Genomic DNA, 18,057 nt, shown 5'->3' with positions numbered 1-18,057 from the left:
CAATGACCGTCTGTCTTACAAAATTTGTTCAGGGCGCCATTTTCAGATTTACAACAACAACAAAATTTAAAAAATGTCAGAAGAAATGGAAGTTGCGACCTCCAACACGGAAACATCTCCTCAAAGAACGCTTAATCTTGAAACAGGTAGTTCACGTCTTAAAAGACAAAAGGAGAAAACATATTAACCTTCAAAACCAGATAATTTATTTTTCAAATCATCACATATCGTCAGATGTCATCAAAAATTTGTATAACTTAGAAGTTCTACTTCATGTCATTTCACTTGCAAAGCTGTCACACATTATAACGCATATTATAACCATCTTTAGTCCAATCAATCAAGCATAATTTGCATGGGTACAAGTCAAATCGGCACCCATAGAAAAAGTCAAATCGGCACCTGGTTAAATCGGCAGCTATAGTCGCCGTCAGCAGAAATTCGTAGCGGTTATCAATTAAAATAATCTAAACTATCAACCACGTTCACTGGAGATATAGTTTTTCACAGTCCATTCATAAATCGCAAAAAGAAAAACCACTACTGACCTACCTTTTAAGTGATTGCACTGTGATAATCCTGACCTTCACATTTTCCAAGACTATTTTGAATGGTGGAATCCGCCATTGTTTTTTCCAGAAGTGTTCCCCTGGAGTTCAATTTCATAACATTTGCATAAAGCGCGGGAAACCGTATCACATCAATGAAAAGAACATTTCAGGAAACTGCGTAAATGACGAATTTCACATGTAAACAAATGATCCTCATAGAAACGAAGATGGCGGAATTACAATGGAAAATGTGAAGGTCAGGATTGTCATGAATTATAGTTAACCCGTACCATTGTAAACTCGTACCAACGTCAACTCGTACCACTTTACAAAAACTCGTACCAATGCAAACTCGTACCACTGCTAAATCTTACCAACGTATTTAAATGCATTTAAATTATGTTTAATGATGTATATACTTTACTTTCACTCAATTCCTCTTAAGGTAGCACAATACAAAGATTTTATGACTCCAACACCCAAGTTTTAAAATCCTGTAACTTTCTTAATAATGCTTGAAAATGTATAAAAGTGTCAGTTTTGGATAGCTAACAGATTACTCTTTCAAATTAATGCAATGTTTATATTAAGCAACAATTATGTAACCAATTATAATGTTAACTGTGTCTAAAATATTTTTCACCAAATTTCCACATTCAAATGAAATTAGCTTCTGCATAGGTATCCCTAGAGGGTTGATTTTATTATATAGCAGTTAATCGAAATGATTTCCAAAATCAAATTCTTACTTTTTATAAATAACAAGTTACAATAATTACATTAGATGTATGTTTCATTATAATACGTTATTCTGATTGGCTAATTGCACATCACATGTTATTCCGTAAGCAATTGCATGAGACAATAACATTTCATTCATGATGACACGAGGTTCCACAATATAGTGCACAGGTGAATTTAAAAATTAAACTTCATGAAAATCGTGTTTTTATAATCCTAGCTAAAAAATGTAATTATAAGTCATGTAAGTATTGAATGCTTCTTTTTGTAACTTTATAGGGTTGTAAAAGCGTTGACTGTGCATACATTTTTAGAATGAAGCGCTTCCGCGCTTCATACAAAATGTACTTCGGTCAACGCTTTTACACCCCAATAAATTTACAAAAAGAAGCATTCAATTCTTAAATGAAATGTAACTGTTTCCTGTTCCCGAATTTTCCCGCCAAAAAGCACATGGCTTTCAACAATTGTTAACATAGCATTCAATTTGTGATCATGGATTACAACATTAATTAATTTTAATTTGGATAATTTGGACATAGATATTCAACTTAAGGTACAGTTAAAGCAATGTTTTTACTTTCTTCTGGATTATAACTACTTTGAAAGATCAGCTTAAAAAATAAAGCTTTTTGAAAAATAATCATATTTTTGTCTATTAAAATCCAGTATAAAATTCAAGTAATTCAACATAAGTTTTATTAAGTTTACAAAAAAATACCTTAAAATATTCATAATTTTTTAATATATTTTTGATGGTACGAGTTTGCAGTGGTACGACTTCCCAGTGGTACGAGTTAACTTTTTTGGTACGAGTTAACATGGTACGAGTTTTCGTTGGTACGAGTTAACTTGCTTCCATTATTACAGTGCGATCACTTTAAAGGTAGGTCAGTAGTGGTTTTTCTTTTCGCGATTTATGAATGGAATGAGAAAAACTATATCTCGAAAGAACGCGGTTGATAGTTAAGATTATTTTTACCGATAACCGCTACGAATTTCAGCTGACGGCGACTATAGTCAATTATATATATTTAGATAACTCTTAAAATGTATAAATTCATGATATATTTGGGCTTTGACACGTCTTATAGCAATGTGAATTTACACTAAAAAACAAGAGAAAACAAACGACACAACGTTGAAATATAATGCACACAGAAATGAACTATAATATAACAATGGCCACATTCCTGACTTGGTACAGGGTATTTTTTAAAGGAAAAAATGGTGGTTGAACCTGGTTTTGTGGCATGCCAAACCTCGTTCTTTTATGGCCATGTGAAATACAAAAAATGTATAACATCAAAATGACAACACAACACCACAGGACTACAATATAAATAAATTGGAGAACACAATTGACAAAGAATCACACGAACAGTTCAGCCAACAAAAGGCAACAAGTTTCAAAATTTTAATACACCAGAAGTGCATTTTGTCCACACAAGACCTACTACATGTAGCTATAGTGAAGCCCAGATATAAAACTTTGAAAGCCGAAACAAGTACAAAGTTCAAAAGCATCTAGGACCAAAAGAACCAAAAGTTAGTGCCAAACACGGCAAGGGTTTTCTGTTAGTTACCAGAACATCCCTATTATTTAGAATAATTAATACTTTTGCAAACAGTAAATTTTCATGTCATTTGAATTTGTAAAACAGATCATCAAAAAATGAAAAATGATGTCACATTAGAATGAATAAAATGCTCAACTACATTTTTTGCACAACCCCTGCCTTATTTTTACTCTTTATGCTCAAAATACTGTTAAAATTGTATTTTTACATTGTTGCCAAATTGACTATATCAAGTGCCGATTTAACCCGGTGCCAACTTGACCAAGTGCCGATTTAACCAGGTGCCGATTTGACTAGAATTTAATTTGACCCTAACCTTGAAGTTGAAGTAATTGCAACTGAAAATTTTTGTGTTTCAATCTGTAGCATTATAGAGGAAGTGTAGGAAGGGTACTGTACTGATCCAGAAATCCCAAGCTTAAAAACACGAAATCCTGGGCTTAAAAAAACATAATCCTGAGGTCTCAAAATTTGACAAAAGAATTCCCGTATCCCAAAAGGATCAATCCTGAAATCCTGAACTTAAAAACACCCAATCCAATAGTCCAGATAAAGGTTCTATCCCCCTCATTATACCCCAAAATACATGTATATACACAGAAAAAAGTCCCATAAAATCTTACTTGAGGAAGACTTAAAAAAATAAGCATTTAAAATGCCTACGGAGATTTGTATTGAAAAGGGAGATAACTCTGCAAAAAAGGCAGAAATATCAATAAAAATTGATACAAAATTATTATTTTACCGCTTCTTTTCACAAGAATGTAATAATTCTTGATATTGAAGCCATCTTTAAATTAAAATAAACAACTCTAGAGGTGTTGTCATATCTTTTATTAAGCTATAATCTAGATTTTGTAATTCATTAGTTGAACCATTTATTGAATTTTTCACCATGTCAAGGTAAAGAATCTCAATTTTTTTCAAAATAATTTAAGCATGTATTCTTCTTTGTATTGTTTAAAGTTTCTTTAAACAAGTAAGATGCTGAAAAAATAAAATATACAGATATAAACAATACAAAATTTTCAAACATTTTTTCCAAATGGTCACAAAGCCACAAATTTGCAATTTCTTTAATGAAAATGCCCCCAAAAAAATAAAACTACCCGTAACATTTCGCTTTTGTACATTTCATGAGCACAAGATTTGATTATATAGTCAAATACGAATTTATAACCCCATCAAAGTATCATACTTCACATAAATTTTAAGAAAATCAACCAAAAATTAGCCAAAAAACCCTCTTTTTTGCTGAGTTATCTCCCCTTCCAATGTTAATTTCCATAGGAAGTTAAAAATGCAGATTTTCAGTTTTCCTCAAGTTAGATTTTTGGACTTAGACAGAAGCTTGTTTATGATCATAAGATAGTATCCTGAAGTAAATTTTGTAAAAATGAAATTCCATTTTTTCCGTATTTTACTTATAAATGGACTTAGTTTTTTCTGCGGGGAAACAATTACATTCACTCTGTCATGTCTGTGGTTAAAGTTTTTAAAATTTTGATAACTTTCTTAAACTATCCGGGGTTTGTACCAAACTTGGATATAAGCTTATTTATGATTATAAGATAGTATCCAGAAGTAAATTTTGTAAAAAGATAACTCCATTTTTTCTGTATTTTACTTTTAAATGGACTTAGATTTTCTTCCAGTTAACATTACATACAGTCTGCAGTTAAAGTTTTCAAAACCTTTATTAGATTCATTAACTAACCTAGATTTTTACCAAACTAGGACAGAAGCTTCTCACAATCATAAGATAGTATCAAGAGGAATATTTTTATAGATTTTTTTCCTCATTTTGGTTGAACCTGCGATTTACAGCAAAAGTAGGTGAGACACTGGGTTCCGCAGAACCCTTACAAATTTATTTTTTTAGAAAATTTAAATCCACGAATTTAAAAACCCACGAACATGTAAATAATGCTCAAACCACGAAAATTGATACCCACGAATTAAAGTACTTTCACAGTATATTTAAACTAAAAAACTAAAAACTAAAGCCTCTTTAATTATTAGAAAAGGTGCTGTTTAGTATGTAAGAGTCTACCTATTGCTGTCAAATGATGAGAAATTTTTAGCACATTGATATATTATTAACCATGATCAATTGTGTATGTCAATCTGGCAAATCACTTATGAATTCTTATAGTGAGCCAGCTATTTTATCTTGCTGACTGACTGATTACTGTGATTTGGATCCTAAGCTTGTTTACATGGAAATCCTAGTGAGCAAGTTTGTTTTCTTATTGCTTATTTCTCAATAAAAAGTCCAACAGTCAATGAGAAGATGAAATTTTCCTCTCCATCTACATGTTCATATACATAATTTATTATTGACTTCTGGAAATCACCAAATACAATGTAGAGCAAGGATTTGACATTAGATTTAGATTTTTTTGTTACAAAATAATGGTGCATGTGCTCAGTTGATGATCTTCATGACCTTTGGACTCTAACAGTTTTGAAATTTTATGAATCCATGCACATTATCATGAGGATATGACTGATGGACTCGTCTTAGTCAGAAGCCATAGTTATGTTGACAAGTCTTAAATTACTTTTATAGCAAATGTAAAAATGTAAAGAGTTGCTGTTCTTTTTTTCAGACTTTGGTCCCATTGAGGTTCCTCCTGCACCCCAAACAGTTGCCACCTACAGTATTAATGGACCTAGGCTAATGATAACTCATATTGTAAATGAAAATTTCAAATCCTATGCTGGTGTGCAGACATTAGGACCATTCCACAAGGTAAACATAGTTGTAAATGTCTGTGTCATTTGGTCTTTTGTGGATAGATGAACTGTTAAATCTACAGGCCTTGAGCGAAATTTTTGATTTTTTTTAGTAAGATTCTGTTGGCCTGTAGAGATGATTTTTATAGGCCAGAGAGCAATTATACAAGCCTAGGCTACCTGGGCTTCCACTCATGGAAGACTGAATCAAACATGTCTTAATCTATCAAAATGCCAGAAGACCAGTATGCAAGAAAATTCAGAATCTTAGTTTTTGTAATGTAAAAACAGATAATAAGTAGTTGAACTGTATAAAAGTGTATTTCTTGTATACATTGTACATGTAGATAATATTATGTTTAAAAAACTTAATATTAATGAAGTAGATATATTTTTCAGAGTTTTACCTCTAAAGTTGAATGTTAATTGAGTATCATATATTTTTCAGAGTTTTACCTCTATAGTTGGACCTAATGGTAGTGGCAAGTCCAATGTTATTGATTCCATGTTATTTGTGTTTGGATTCAGAGCTAATAGAATTAGGTCAAAGAAGATCAGTGTTCTCCTTCACAATAGTGAGAACCATAAGAATGTTGAGAGCTGTACAGTGGCAGTACATTTCCAAAAGATCATAGACACAGGGGTAAACAAAACATTCAAAAAAATTATTGTAACATAAAAAAATAATAAATAAATTTATTTTTACAAAAAATACTAAGAAATGTATTTCTTGTAATCTGAACAAATCTCCGTATCCACACTTTTTTTCATTTTTAGCTCATCTGGCCTAAGGGCCAAGTGAGCTTATGCCATCAGTTGGCGTCTGTCTTTGTCGTCTGTCATTGTCGTCGTAAACTATTTCGAGAATCTTCTCCTCTGAAACTACTAGGCCAAATACTTCCAATCTTTAACTGAATGTTCCTTAGGGTATCTAGTTTATAAATTGTATCCGAAGTTTAGATCTATCAACAAACATGGCCGCCATTGCTAAAAATAGAACATAGGGGTCAAATGCAGTTTTTGGCTTATATCTCAAAATTGAAAGCATTTAGAGCAAATCTGACATAGGTAAAAATGTTCATTAGGTCAAGATCTATCAGCCCTGAAATTTTCAGATGAATCAAACAACCCATTGTTCAGTTGCTGCCCCTGAATTGGTAATTTTGAGGAAATTTTGCAGTTTTTGGTCATTATCTTGAATATTATAGATAAAGATAAACTGTAAACAGCAAAAATGATCAGCAAAGTAAGATCTACAAATAAGTTAATATGACCTAAATTGTCAATTGACCCCTTAAGGGGTTATTGTCCTTTAATGACAATTTTTCACAATTTGTTCATCATATTTGCGAACTTTAAAAAATCTTCTCCTCTAAAACTACTCAACCAAATTCAACCAAACTTCAACTGAATGATCAGTAGGGTGTATAAAATAAAGTTTGTGTTTTATTTTCTATTTCGTCAAAAAACATGGCCAAAATGGCTAAAAATAGAACACAGGGTAAAATGCAGTTTTTGGCTTATATCTCAAAAACTCCAGCATTAAGAGCAAATAAGACAGGAAGTTAAAGTATTTAGTAGGTCAAGGTCAACCTGTCCTGAAATTTTCAGCCGAATTGGGTAACTGGTTTTTCAGGTATAATGCCCCTGAATTGATGATTTTAAAGAAATTTTGCAGTTTTTGGTTATTATCTTGAATATCATTATAGATACAGATAAACTGTTAATATCAAAAATGTTAAGCAAAGTAAGATCTACAAATAAGTCAATTTGACCAAAATTGTCAATTGACCCCTTAAGGTTTTATTGCCCTTTAAAGACTTTTTTCACAATTTGTTCATCATGTTGACTTACTTTAAAAAATCTTCTCCTTTGAAACTGCTGTATCAATTTCAGCCAAACTTAAGCTAAATGAGTGTCAGAGTATCTAGTATAAATTTAATATTTTATTTCCTTGTATGTCAAGAAACATAGCTCCTATGGCTAAAATAGAACATAGGAGAAAATGATTTTTTTTTTTTGCTTTTGATTCGATTCAAAGAACATTTAAATAAATTGAAAAGCCAAAATAATCATTGATGAGAGATTTAACCAAAAAAATTAAGGTGAGCGATTCAGGCTCTTGAGAGCCTCTTGTTTTTTACTTCACTTGTTTTGTTTTGCTTTTCCTTAATGTCTTAATTTTGAAAATGTCTCAAGAAGTACCAAATTGAATTGACAAGGCATGTGCTTTTCCTTGTCCTCTTAAATCATCTTATATCTATTATTTATAGGACAGTGATGAAGAATATACAGTGGTACCCAACACAAAATTTGTTGTTTCCAGAACTGCCTTCAGAGATAACAGCTCTTATTATATGATAGACAAAAAGAAAGCAACATATAAAGAAGTGACTAATCTCCTCCGAGGCAGTGGTATTGATCTAGACCACAACAGATTTCTTATTTTACAGGTAAAAAAAACACATTTTTATGCAGTAGTAATTATTATTTTGTTAAATATCTGTTCCCATACATGTGCATACATGTGCTAATAAAATATTTATGGGACCTTCATTTTCTTAATTTTTCAAAAAAATATATACATTTAGCGCAACATGTGATTTTTTGTTGTTGTTTTATTTCATTGTGTTGAACTAGTTTTCCACTAAACTGCTCCTACAATTTTAAGATTACAAAGTATTTTATTTACGTTTTGTCTGTATACCTGATAGTTTGCATATAAAGATTTGTATATGAATTTCTAACAGAAAAAGAAGTAGATAAAAATCATATATAGTCCATATTTTATCAATTAAGATGTTTATCTATGACATTTCATATAAATATATATATAGTACAATATAAAGAACCGGGATACTTACAAGGCAAATAACATATTACTGTTCTCTCATTAAGAGTCGGTGCCCCAAGGCGTACGGGCATACTATTTTACTAGTCTGGCTATATCCTTACTGTCTTGACTTATAAGAAATACTGCAGTATGATTATATATTCTTTAGGGGGAGGTAGAACAGATAGCTATGATGAAACCAAAGGGTCAGTCTGAGAATGATGATGGTATGTTGGAATTCTTAGAGGATATTATTGGGAGTAATAGATTCAAAGAACCCATTGAAGTTCTGGCTAAAAGAGTGGAAACACTGAATGAAATGAGAGGAGAAAAGGTAAACTATTGTAATATTTATGTGTACCTTAAATACATTAAAATGTTATTTCAAATAAATAGGATATTATTTGAAACTCAAGTATAACACTTAAATTGTCTTGATTTTTAACAAAAGCACTTCTCTAGACTAACTTTTGAACAGATATATCATGTTGAGGAAGGTTATTTGCAAAAAATACCAGTCGAGAGAATGTTAAATTTCGAGAGCCGTAAGAACATGCTATATTTGTTTAATTACACCGAATGTAAACGTTCAGAAATGCATTGGTGATCGTGATGTTACAAGCGTCCAGTGGGATAAGAGTATTTTTTTGGCAAATACCACGGCAGAGACGATAAAAAAGGCATATCCTTTTTGCATATACCCTGGCGGCGTTAAAAATGAACGATATTCATTTGATAACAGAAAATTGGTTAAAACAAACACTGGCTATCAACCAATCAAAACCCAGGATTCTTACATATAGTGTAATTACATTAGAAACACTCAAATCCAAATGTTTGAAACCAGAAGATGTGTAAAAGACAAAACAGTTGAACTTAAAAGGTTTTAAGGTGATGCATTATTTGGTGTTTTTTTTATCCGTAAATGGAAACGATGTGATTAATATAAAAAAAATATATAGAAATTGACTATGGCTCTAGACTCCATGGTTCATATTAGATTTTTTTTTATGTTTACTGTCAAAGATACAAATACGCAACATGTCTTAAAAGATTCAAAATCAATTGTTTAGGAAGTTATGTCACTTGGAAATGTAAAAGATATGGAAATTAAAAATGTGAGCATTCTCTCATCTACCAGTGTCATCAGATATCAACAAAATTGATGTCAAACTTTACTCAAAGACTCATTGATTCTGATGAATCATTGCTACATTCTCTAATAAATATTCATATGATATTTTTCTATTGTTCCCAAAAGCTTAACAGAGTGAAGGCTGTAGAAAAAGAGAAAGATAATTTAGAAGGTCCTAAGAATGAGGCAGTGCAGTTTCTGAATATGGAGAATGATATTGTACGACAGAAAAATAAACTTTACCATAAGTACATGTAAGTGTAGAGTCTGGTCGAATATAGTTACCTGATGTAAATGATTAAGTTATCTATATACAACCAAAATATGAAATTTGGGTTTATTCTTAAGGTAATTTCCTTTTTAGCTCACCTGGCCCGAAGGGCCAAGTGAGCTTTTCTCATCACTTGGCGTCCGTCGTCCGTCGTCGTTAACTTTTACAAAAATCTTCTCCTCTGAAACTACTGGGCCAAATCAAACCAAACTTGGCCACAATCATCATTGGGGTATCTAGTTTAAAAAATGTGTGGCGTGACCCGGTCAACGAACCAAGATGGCCGCCACGGCTAAAAATAGAACATAGGGGTAAAATGCAGTTTTTGGCTTATAACTCAAAAACCAAAGCATTTAGAGCAAATCTGACATGGGGTAAAAATGTTTATCAGGTCAAGATCTATCTGCCCTGAAATTTTCAGATGAATCGGTCAATCGGTTGTTGGGTTGCTGCCCCTGAATTGGTAATTTTGAAGAAATTTTGCTGTTTTTGGTTATTATCTTGAATATTATTATAGATAGAGATAAATTGTAAACAGCAATAATGTTTAGCAAAGTAAGATCTACAAATAAGTCAACATGACCAAAATGGTCAGTTGACCCCTTTAGGAGTTATTGCCCTTTATAGTCAATCTTTAACCATTTTTCATAAATCTAAGTAATCTTTTACAAAATCTCCACTGAAACTACTAGGCCACAATCATCTTTGGGGTATCTAGTTTGAAAAATGTGTCCGATGACCTGGCCATTCAACCAAGATGGCCGCCACGGCTAAAAATAGAACATAGGGGTAAAATGCAGTTTTTTGCTTATAACTATGAAACCAAAGCATCTAGAGCAAATCTGACAAGAAGTTAAATTGTTAATCAAGTCAATATCTATCTGCCCTGAATTTTTCAGATGAATTGGACAACTGGTTGTTGGGTAGCTGCCCTCCAATTGGTAATTTTTAAAGAAATTTTGCCGTTTTTGGTTATCTTGAATACTATTATAGATAGCGATAAACTGTAAACAGCAATAATGTTCAGCAAAGTAAGATCTAATAATAAGTCAACATGACCTAAATGGTCAATTGACCCCTTAGGAGTTATTGCCCTTTATAGTCAATTTTTAACAATTTTCATTAATTTGGTAAATTTATGTAAATTTTTACCAAATATAGTTCTCTGTTACTAATGGGCAAAGTTCATGATAGATATAATTGTAAGAAGCAAAATCGTTCAGTAAAGTAAGAACTTCAAACACATCACCATCACCAAAATACAATTTTGTCATGAATCCATTTGTGTCCTTTGTTTAATATGCACATAGACCAAGGTGAGCGACACAGGCTCTTTAGAGCCTCTAGTTTTTTTGGTAATTGGTGGAAATTGGCTTTGATCAGTATTAACTGATATTGTCAGTATCTTCAAATATATTTTCTCCGATCACCAAAATTTAGTAGACTTGAAAATAAATGAATCCACTATATTAATTTTGTTTTCTATTGTAATCTTGTCAGACAAATATGCCAACAATGAAATACAGTATTTCTATTTATAATAAAAACTATGTTATTTTACATAAAAATGAATAAATGGGCAGCAGAATCATTAAAATATTATTTTTTTTCAGATCTGAATGTGCTAGTAATGAAAAGAAAGCTACTGATGAGCATAACAAAATAAATGAAGGAATGAAAGATGTTAATGAGCAAATAGCAAAGATAGAAGCTGCAAAGAAAGAAAAAGACAAAGAATTAGGAAAAATTTATAGGTAAACCAAAAGGTTTTTTTTAATTTTAAGGTGGTACCCAACACTTTAACTAAAATTAATTTGGCTCGATTAATTTTCTTAAAATTTTGACAAAGTATTTACTTTGACCCTTTGACAAAAATATAAAAAAAAAAAAAAAATTGAATCAGACAAAATTACACTGGTTATATAGCAGTTTGACACTTATTTTGATCATTGAGAAGCTTAACAACACAATGTAATTAAAACGGTTCGCTGATTTTACAGAGTTATCTCCCTGTAAGGTTAGGAACCACCTTAAGCATTATAAGGTTGTGATAAAAAGTGAATCTCAGAATCAGATTCAACAAAACTGATTTACATATGAAAGTTTTACATTTGTACATTCATTATCACCAGAAAATTGAAAGTTTTTAAATTTTTATTACTTCTATTACCAGTGAATATGAAGGACAGGTAAAACATTTGGAAGAATCAAAAGAAAAATTCACAGAATATGAAAAGCAAGATGTCAAATGTAGAGAAGATTTAAAACATAATAGACAGAAAACAAAGAAATTAGACAAGCAGTTGGAACAAGAAAAGAAAAAGGTAAATTTACTTACAAATTATTAATGGGTTTACCATAATTTAATGGTAGAAGATTGTTATACAGCATATAGATACATCATAAATTCAAACCAGTCATCTATTTTTAGCTTACCTGGCCTAAAAGGCCAAGTGAGCTTTTCTCGATCACTTGGCGTCCGTCGTCCGTCGTCGTTAACTTTTACAAAAATCTTCTCCTCTAAAACTACTGGGCAAAATTAAACCAAACTTGGCCACAATCATCATTGATGTATCTTGTTTAAAAATTGTGTTTTGTGACCTGGCAAACCAACCAAGATGGCCGCCATGGCTAAAAATAGAACATAGGGGTAAAATGCAGTTTTTGGCTTTTAACTCAAAAACCAAAGCATTTAGAGCAAGTCTGACAAGGGGTAAAATTGTTTATCAGGTTAAGATCTATCTGCCCTGAAATTTTCAGATGAATCAGACAACCCATTGTTGGGTTGCTGCCCCTAAATTGGTAATTTTAAGGAAATTTTACTGTTTTTGGTTATTATCTTGAATATTATTATAGATGGAGATAAACTGTTAACAGCAATAATGTTCTGCAAAGTAAGATTTACAAATAAGTCAAATGACCAAAATGGTCAGTTGACCCCTTTAGGAGTTATTGCCCTTTATAGTCAATTTTTAACCATTTTTCGTAAATCAGTTAACTTTTACAAAGATCTTCTCTAAAACTACGTGGCCAAATTTTACCAAACATAGCCAGAATCATTATTAGGCTATCTAGTTTTAAAATTGTGTTGTGTGACCGGGCAAACCAACCAAGATGGCCGCTACGGCTAAAAATAGAACATAGGGGTAAAATGCATTTTTTGGCTTATAACTCAAAAACCAAAGCATTTAGAGCAAATCTGAAATGGGGTAAAATTGTTTATCTGGTCAAGATCTATATGCCCTGAAATTTTCAGATGAATCAGAGGCTATCTAGTTTTAAAATTGTGTTTTGTGACTGGGAAACCAACCAAGATGGCCGCAACGGCTAAAAATAGAACATAGGGGTAAAATGCAGTTTTAGGCTTATAACTCAAAAACCAAAGCATTTAGAGCAAATCTGACACGGGGTAAAATTGTTTATCTGGTCAAGATCCATCTGCCCTGAAATTTTTAGATGAATCGGACCACTCGTTGTTAGGTTGCTGCCTCTAAATTGGTAATTTTAAGGAAATTTTGCTGTTTTGGGTTATTATCTTGAATATTATTATAGATAGAGATAAACTGTAAACAGCAATAATGTACAGCAATTTAAGACTCAAAAATAAGTTAAAATGACCAAAATGGTCAATTGACCCCCTAAGAAGTTATTGTCCTTTATAATCAATTTTCATAAAATTTGTAAATTTTTACTAACATTTTCCACTGAAACTACACGGACAAGTTCATTATAGATAGAGATAATTGTAAGCAGCAAGAATGTTCAGTAAAGTAAGATGTACAAACTACAAACACATCACAATCACCTAAACACAATTTTGTCATGAACTGTCTGCTTCCTTTGTTTAATTCACATATACCAAGGTGAGCGACACAGGCTCTTTAGAGCCTCTAGTTAATTTACATGATGAAAAGAAAGTTGGCTACCAAATATCAAAAATTATTCCACATTTTCAGTTTACAATACCATGTTATCAAGTATACTTGAATGATTTAACTCATTGGATACACTTCCAACCAACCATTCTATTGTGCTTTTAATCATCAGACATTCGGTCGAACATACACCAATGTTTCATCTGACAGATCAAAAATTGGTTGACCACAAATTTTTAGGGATAATCTATAATCCATAAAATCTGGAATTTAGTGTTTTTCCCAAACCTAGCTTGAATTGATAATTTGTATACAATATTAAGGCATGCTCTGTAGTAATAACTCCAAATTTGTAATCTCTTCAAAGATCTTAACAGTAGTTTTCTACATTATAAATTATGAATTTAAAAAGAAAAAAATGGTGATTACAAGAATTATAGTAAAATCATTAAAGATGGTGACTTAAAAATATCTATAATGTTTTAACATGATTTTAATAGCAAATTTTGTTTAACAGACATGTGGACCTTTTGTTTGCTAATATTTGTTAACTAAACAAACATACTTGTTAGATGGTCTAGGATATGTTATGAAGCATGAAACAGGTGATATGAGAATATATCTTGAAGAATTTTTTTTCTTAGTGTGTTGTAAAGAAAATAGAAGAATTATTTTATTATTTTTTAGTCATTATAGTTTTAGACTTTTATTGACTTACAAGAAAGATTGTAATCTCAAGGTTTTAGAATGAAAGATCTTATTATAATATAGGTGGAAGACTTGAAATCAATGCCTGGTGAAACTGAGAAAGCTATTACCAGTCACCAAGGAAAATTGGAGAAACTTGAAGTTAAAAAGAAGGAAGAAGAGGAAAAAATGGCTGTAGTGATGGAAGGACTGAAAACTGAGACTAAGGTGAGATTATCATCTGAATAAGATATAATTAATATAAACATATGGTACAGGCTTTTGCATGTTTCTAAAATGGGGCATTCTTGAAAATCACTTTTAGAAGTGAAAAGTCTAATCCAACATCTTTATCATTGAAGACCATCTGTCGACTTTCATGACGAAGAACAGCAATAAAAATGCTGTGCTTTTGATAAACACACATATATTTTTTTTATTAAATAAAACTTATTTTTCTAATCATTTTTAAACTGCTTTTTGTTTGGGAGGCTTAAATATGAAGTTTCTGTTGCAATTGCCCTACCCCCACCCCCAATTTCCAGACACGGTGCAAATATTTAATTTTTCCTCAAATCTATCCAAGAAAAATAAATACCGAAATGAATTCCCAGAATGTCATCTTCTTTTGATTTTTTTGTGGAATAATTCTAATTTGTTTTCTATTGTGTTATCTATTCAGGGACTACAAGTAGAGAAAGATAAGAGAGAAGAAGAGTTGTTAGAACAACAGAAGTTTGTAAATGATATCAAATCTAAGGTAAATATGTTGCTATCAAATGACATCAATTTCTTACAGTGTAAAAGAAATTGATTTACTAATACATGTATTTATATACTATTAGTTTTAAATCTTTTTTCTTCAATCAGGGTTTTACAACTCACTTTTTAAGGAAATTGGTCAAGTTTGGGTTTCTGTGTAAATCAAACTATTGTCCTATGAAAGTGTCCCCTGAGACCAAATTTTATATGACGAATTATTTGATGCAGCATTTAAGGCATGCTTTATACAAATTGAAACAATCAGCTAAAGATATAATTCCAATAGTTTGAATAGTGAAATGCATTTAACTTGGTCATTTTAAATTAAAAAAAAACCATTTGGTACGTCATTGATAATAAAAGAAAAGGTTGGTCAAGGAGGACGATGCATTTCTTGTGTTGTTAAGTATTGATGCTTCTGTATATTTAATATTTATTTGAAATGATAAATGAATTGTCTATAATTTTGCAGTGAATCAAACAATTTAACATATGTTTTTCAGTTGAATATTGCACAGTCTGAGTTGGACATTTATTTAAGCAACCAGCAGAGTGAAACAAATAAATTAAAAGAAATGGAGAAAAATCTTGACAAGGCAAAAAATACACTGGAACAAAGAGCCCAGTAAGTTATAAATATTGGAAGGAAGATTTTAACATCATAGTAATGAATAAACTGGCTATAGATAATAAAAATGATTGTGTATACCTTTTAGTGGAACACATGAATAACTGTATATACAACAATGACTTGTACTGTGGATTCATTATTCATAGAATACCAATTTTCTTGTTTTTTGTGGGTACTAGTGAACCACAAATTCAAATTTTCAACAAATTATAAAAAAAAATGTTTTTGAGATTGGTGAAACCCACTAAATTAAATGTTTTCACAAAAGACTTTATTTTTTGTATTAAATGCAAGGCAAATTACTGTGTAACCAATAAACACAACTAGATTTGCCATTGAAATATATTTTCCATTTTGGGATATTACACTTGATAAATTGTGTTTCTTCTAGGTAATGAATGTATTCTATTTTTTTTAACAACACTTCTATTCTTAAAATAATTAGTTTGGAATATGTTAAATCTTTGTTCAATGATAATAAGCATGCAATTTGTATGTATTCTCAGGGAAATAAGTGATATACAAAAGAGATTACCAGAATCAGAAAATATGGTTGAAAAGGCAAAGAAAGATCTTGAACTTGCCACTCGTACAGAAGAAAAATCAACACATGATGTAAGTATAATGATTTTAGAACAAAACTCATCATTTTAGAAAGTTGATTATTGTTCATTAGGCTATAAAGAAAAAGAGGTATATCGTTCAGGGCATTTTCATGTTTTTCATAGATATTTACTTGTATATTTTATTTGTTTGATATTTATGACAAAAATAACTCTACCTAGATATGTTTTTTATTTTTAGTTAAGATCTTTAAGAAGTAAAGTAGAGGAAGCAAGGAGTTCAATGCAGGCAGCTAAAAGTAAAGGGAAAGTTATAGATGCTCTAATGCAGATGAAGAAAAATGGACAACTACCAGGTGTCAATGGTAGACTGGTAGGTTCTCTAAAGCTACAATCAATTCTGATATATTCTTAGATATTAACATGTATGATGATACTAATCATAATATTCATTTAACTGTGTGACCTATGTATGATATGTGTTCTATCAATTTTGGCTTCATTTTGTGTTTATTTGAATATAAAAGCACATTGGACAAAGTATCAAAGTAACAGTACACTGAAAGACAACATTAACACACTACAATACTACCTCTTACAAAAAACAATTTATTGTGTTTGAAGGTTGATCTTGAAGAACATAATCAAATGATTCTAAAAAGTAGTCCTAGTTGTACATATCTTTGTTAATTGGTGGTCAGTGGTCAGTGGTTTCAGTGTCAATCATACCACATCTTCAATGAAGGATTCTTACTGAAACATGCAGAACATATTCATGTCACTTAGCAAATCTTATCTATAATAAATACACAGAAGATTAGACTCATAAACTAAAATCTTTCTATCACATCCATAGTTATACCTAGTACTTGGAGGTTGTTTGTGATGAGACATTGTTGTCCACTGTCACATGACCTTATTTGCATGTTCTATTGTATAGGTTTTATTTTAAGGATAAGGTTCTGTGGATTCATTTATTTTCGTAGGTACCAATTGTCATGGGGTGAGGAAAACTTGCCTTTTCATGGTTTTGCTATTAAGTCTGTATACAATTTGATAGAAATTGGTATTTAATTCAACTTTTAAATTTGTCTTTCACCTAATACCACAAAAACTAAATTGGTATGCAAAGAATAACAATTAATCCACAGTATTTGGTTTACAGTCTGAAACCAGGTTGAAATAGAACAAAAGAATCGAAGCTCTCTATTAGAGAAGGCGATAAATGTTTACTGTATTGTTTACTATAGTGACAAATTTTTTAAAAGTTAATAGAAACAAACAAAACTGCAATTTTCTTCTCAATAACGAGGTGTTTTATTTCAAAAACACCATTTGCATAAGTTTTCAATTTATCTAGTACATAGTTAAGCAGAACAATTAGATATCAAGTCGACGACATGGGTATCTTTCAAGTTGGATGACAAAAATGCATAACCTCCAATTTTTTTTTGAAAAAATTACCATGGACGGAAAAGATATCAATCTATTAGTTCAGTAATTTTCGTATCTGCCCTTCCATTATGTGACTGAAGAAAAAATTCCAAAAAATAGGTAACAATTGTATCGAAAAGAGAAAATTGAGTGAACCTTTTTATGTTAGGGCTTGTTTGAGTTGAGTATTTTGTCTTGATATCGTTCAAAGTAAGAATATTTCATACACCGTCTCGCTTCAGATTCTATCATTTT

The 18,057-nt window shown here is 31.1% G+C and overlaps 1 protein-coding gene across 1 annotated transcript in view; it reads left to right on the top strand.

Moving 5' to 3' along the window:
• The first annotated feature begins 13 nt into the window (after nucleotides 1-13).
• Nucleotides 14-18,057, top strand: part of LOC134711838 (structural maintenance of chromosomes protein 4-like) — a 32,087-nt gene continuing 14,043 nt past the window's right edge. The window contains exons 1-13 of the mRNA XM_063572767.1: nucleotides 14-146; nucleotides 5,485-5,627; nucleotides 6,060-6,254; nucleotides 7,885-8,064; nucleotides 8,614-8,778; nucleotides 9,706-9,833; nucleotides 11,464-11,604; nucleotides 12,024-12,174; nucleotides 14,497-14,640; nucleotides 15,095-15,172; nucleotides 15,678-15,799; nucleotides 16,312-16,420; nucleotides 16,610-16,741. Coding sequence (XP_063428837.1) covers nucleotides 74-146; nucleotides 5,485-5,627; nucleotides 6,060-6,254; nucleotides 7,885-8,064; nucleotides 8,614-8,778; nucleotides 9,706-9,833; nucleotides 11,464-11,604; nucleotides 12,024-12,174; nucleotides 14,497-14,640; nucleotides 15,095-15,172; nucleotides 15,678-15,799; nucleotides 16,312-16,420; nucleotides 16,610-16,741 — 1,761 coding nt within the window. The 5' untranslated portion in view covers nucleotides 14-73. The remainder of the gene's footprint in view (nucleotides 147-5,484; nucleotides 5,628-6,059; nucleotides 6,255-7,884; nucleotides 8,065-8,613; nucleotides 8,779-9,705; nucleotides 9,834-11,463; nucleotides 11,605-12,023; nucleotides 12,175-14,496; nucleotides 14,641-15,094; nucleotides 15,173-15,677; nucleotides 15,800-16,311; nucleotides 16,421-16,609; nucleotides 16,742-18,057) is intronic.

Source organism: Mytilus trossulus, chromosome 3, assembly GCF_036588685.1.
Source record: "Mytilus trossulus isolate FHL-02 chromosome 3, PNRI_Mtr1.1.1.hap1, whole genome shotgun sequence".
Lineage (NCBI taxonomy): Eukaryota > Metazoa > Mollusca > Bivalvia > Mytilida > Mytilidae > Mytilus > Mytilus trossulus.
Note: the sequence above shows the minus strand (reverse complement) of the source record. Positions and strands in the feature narration are given on the sequence as shown.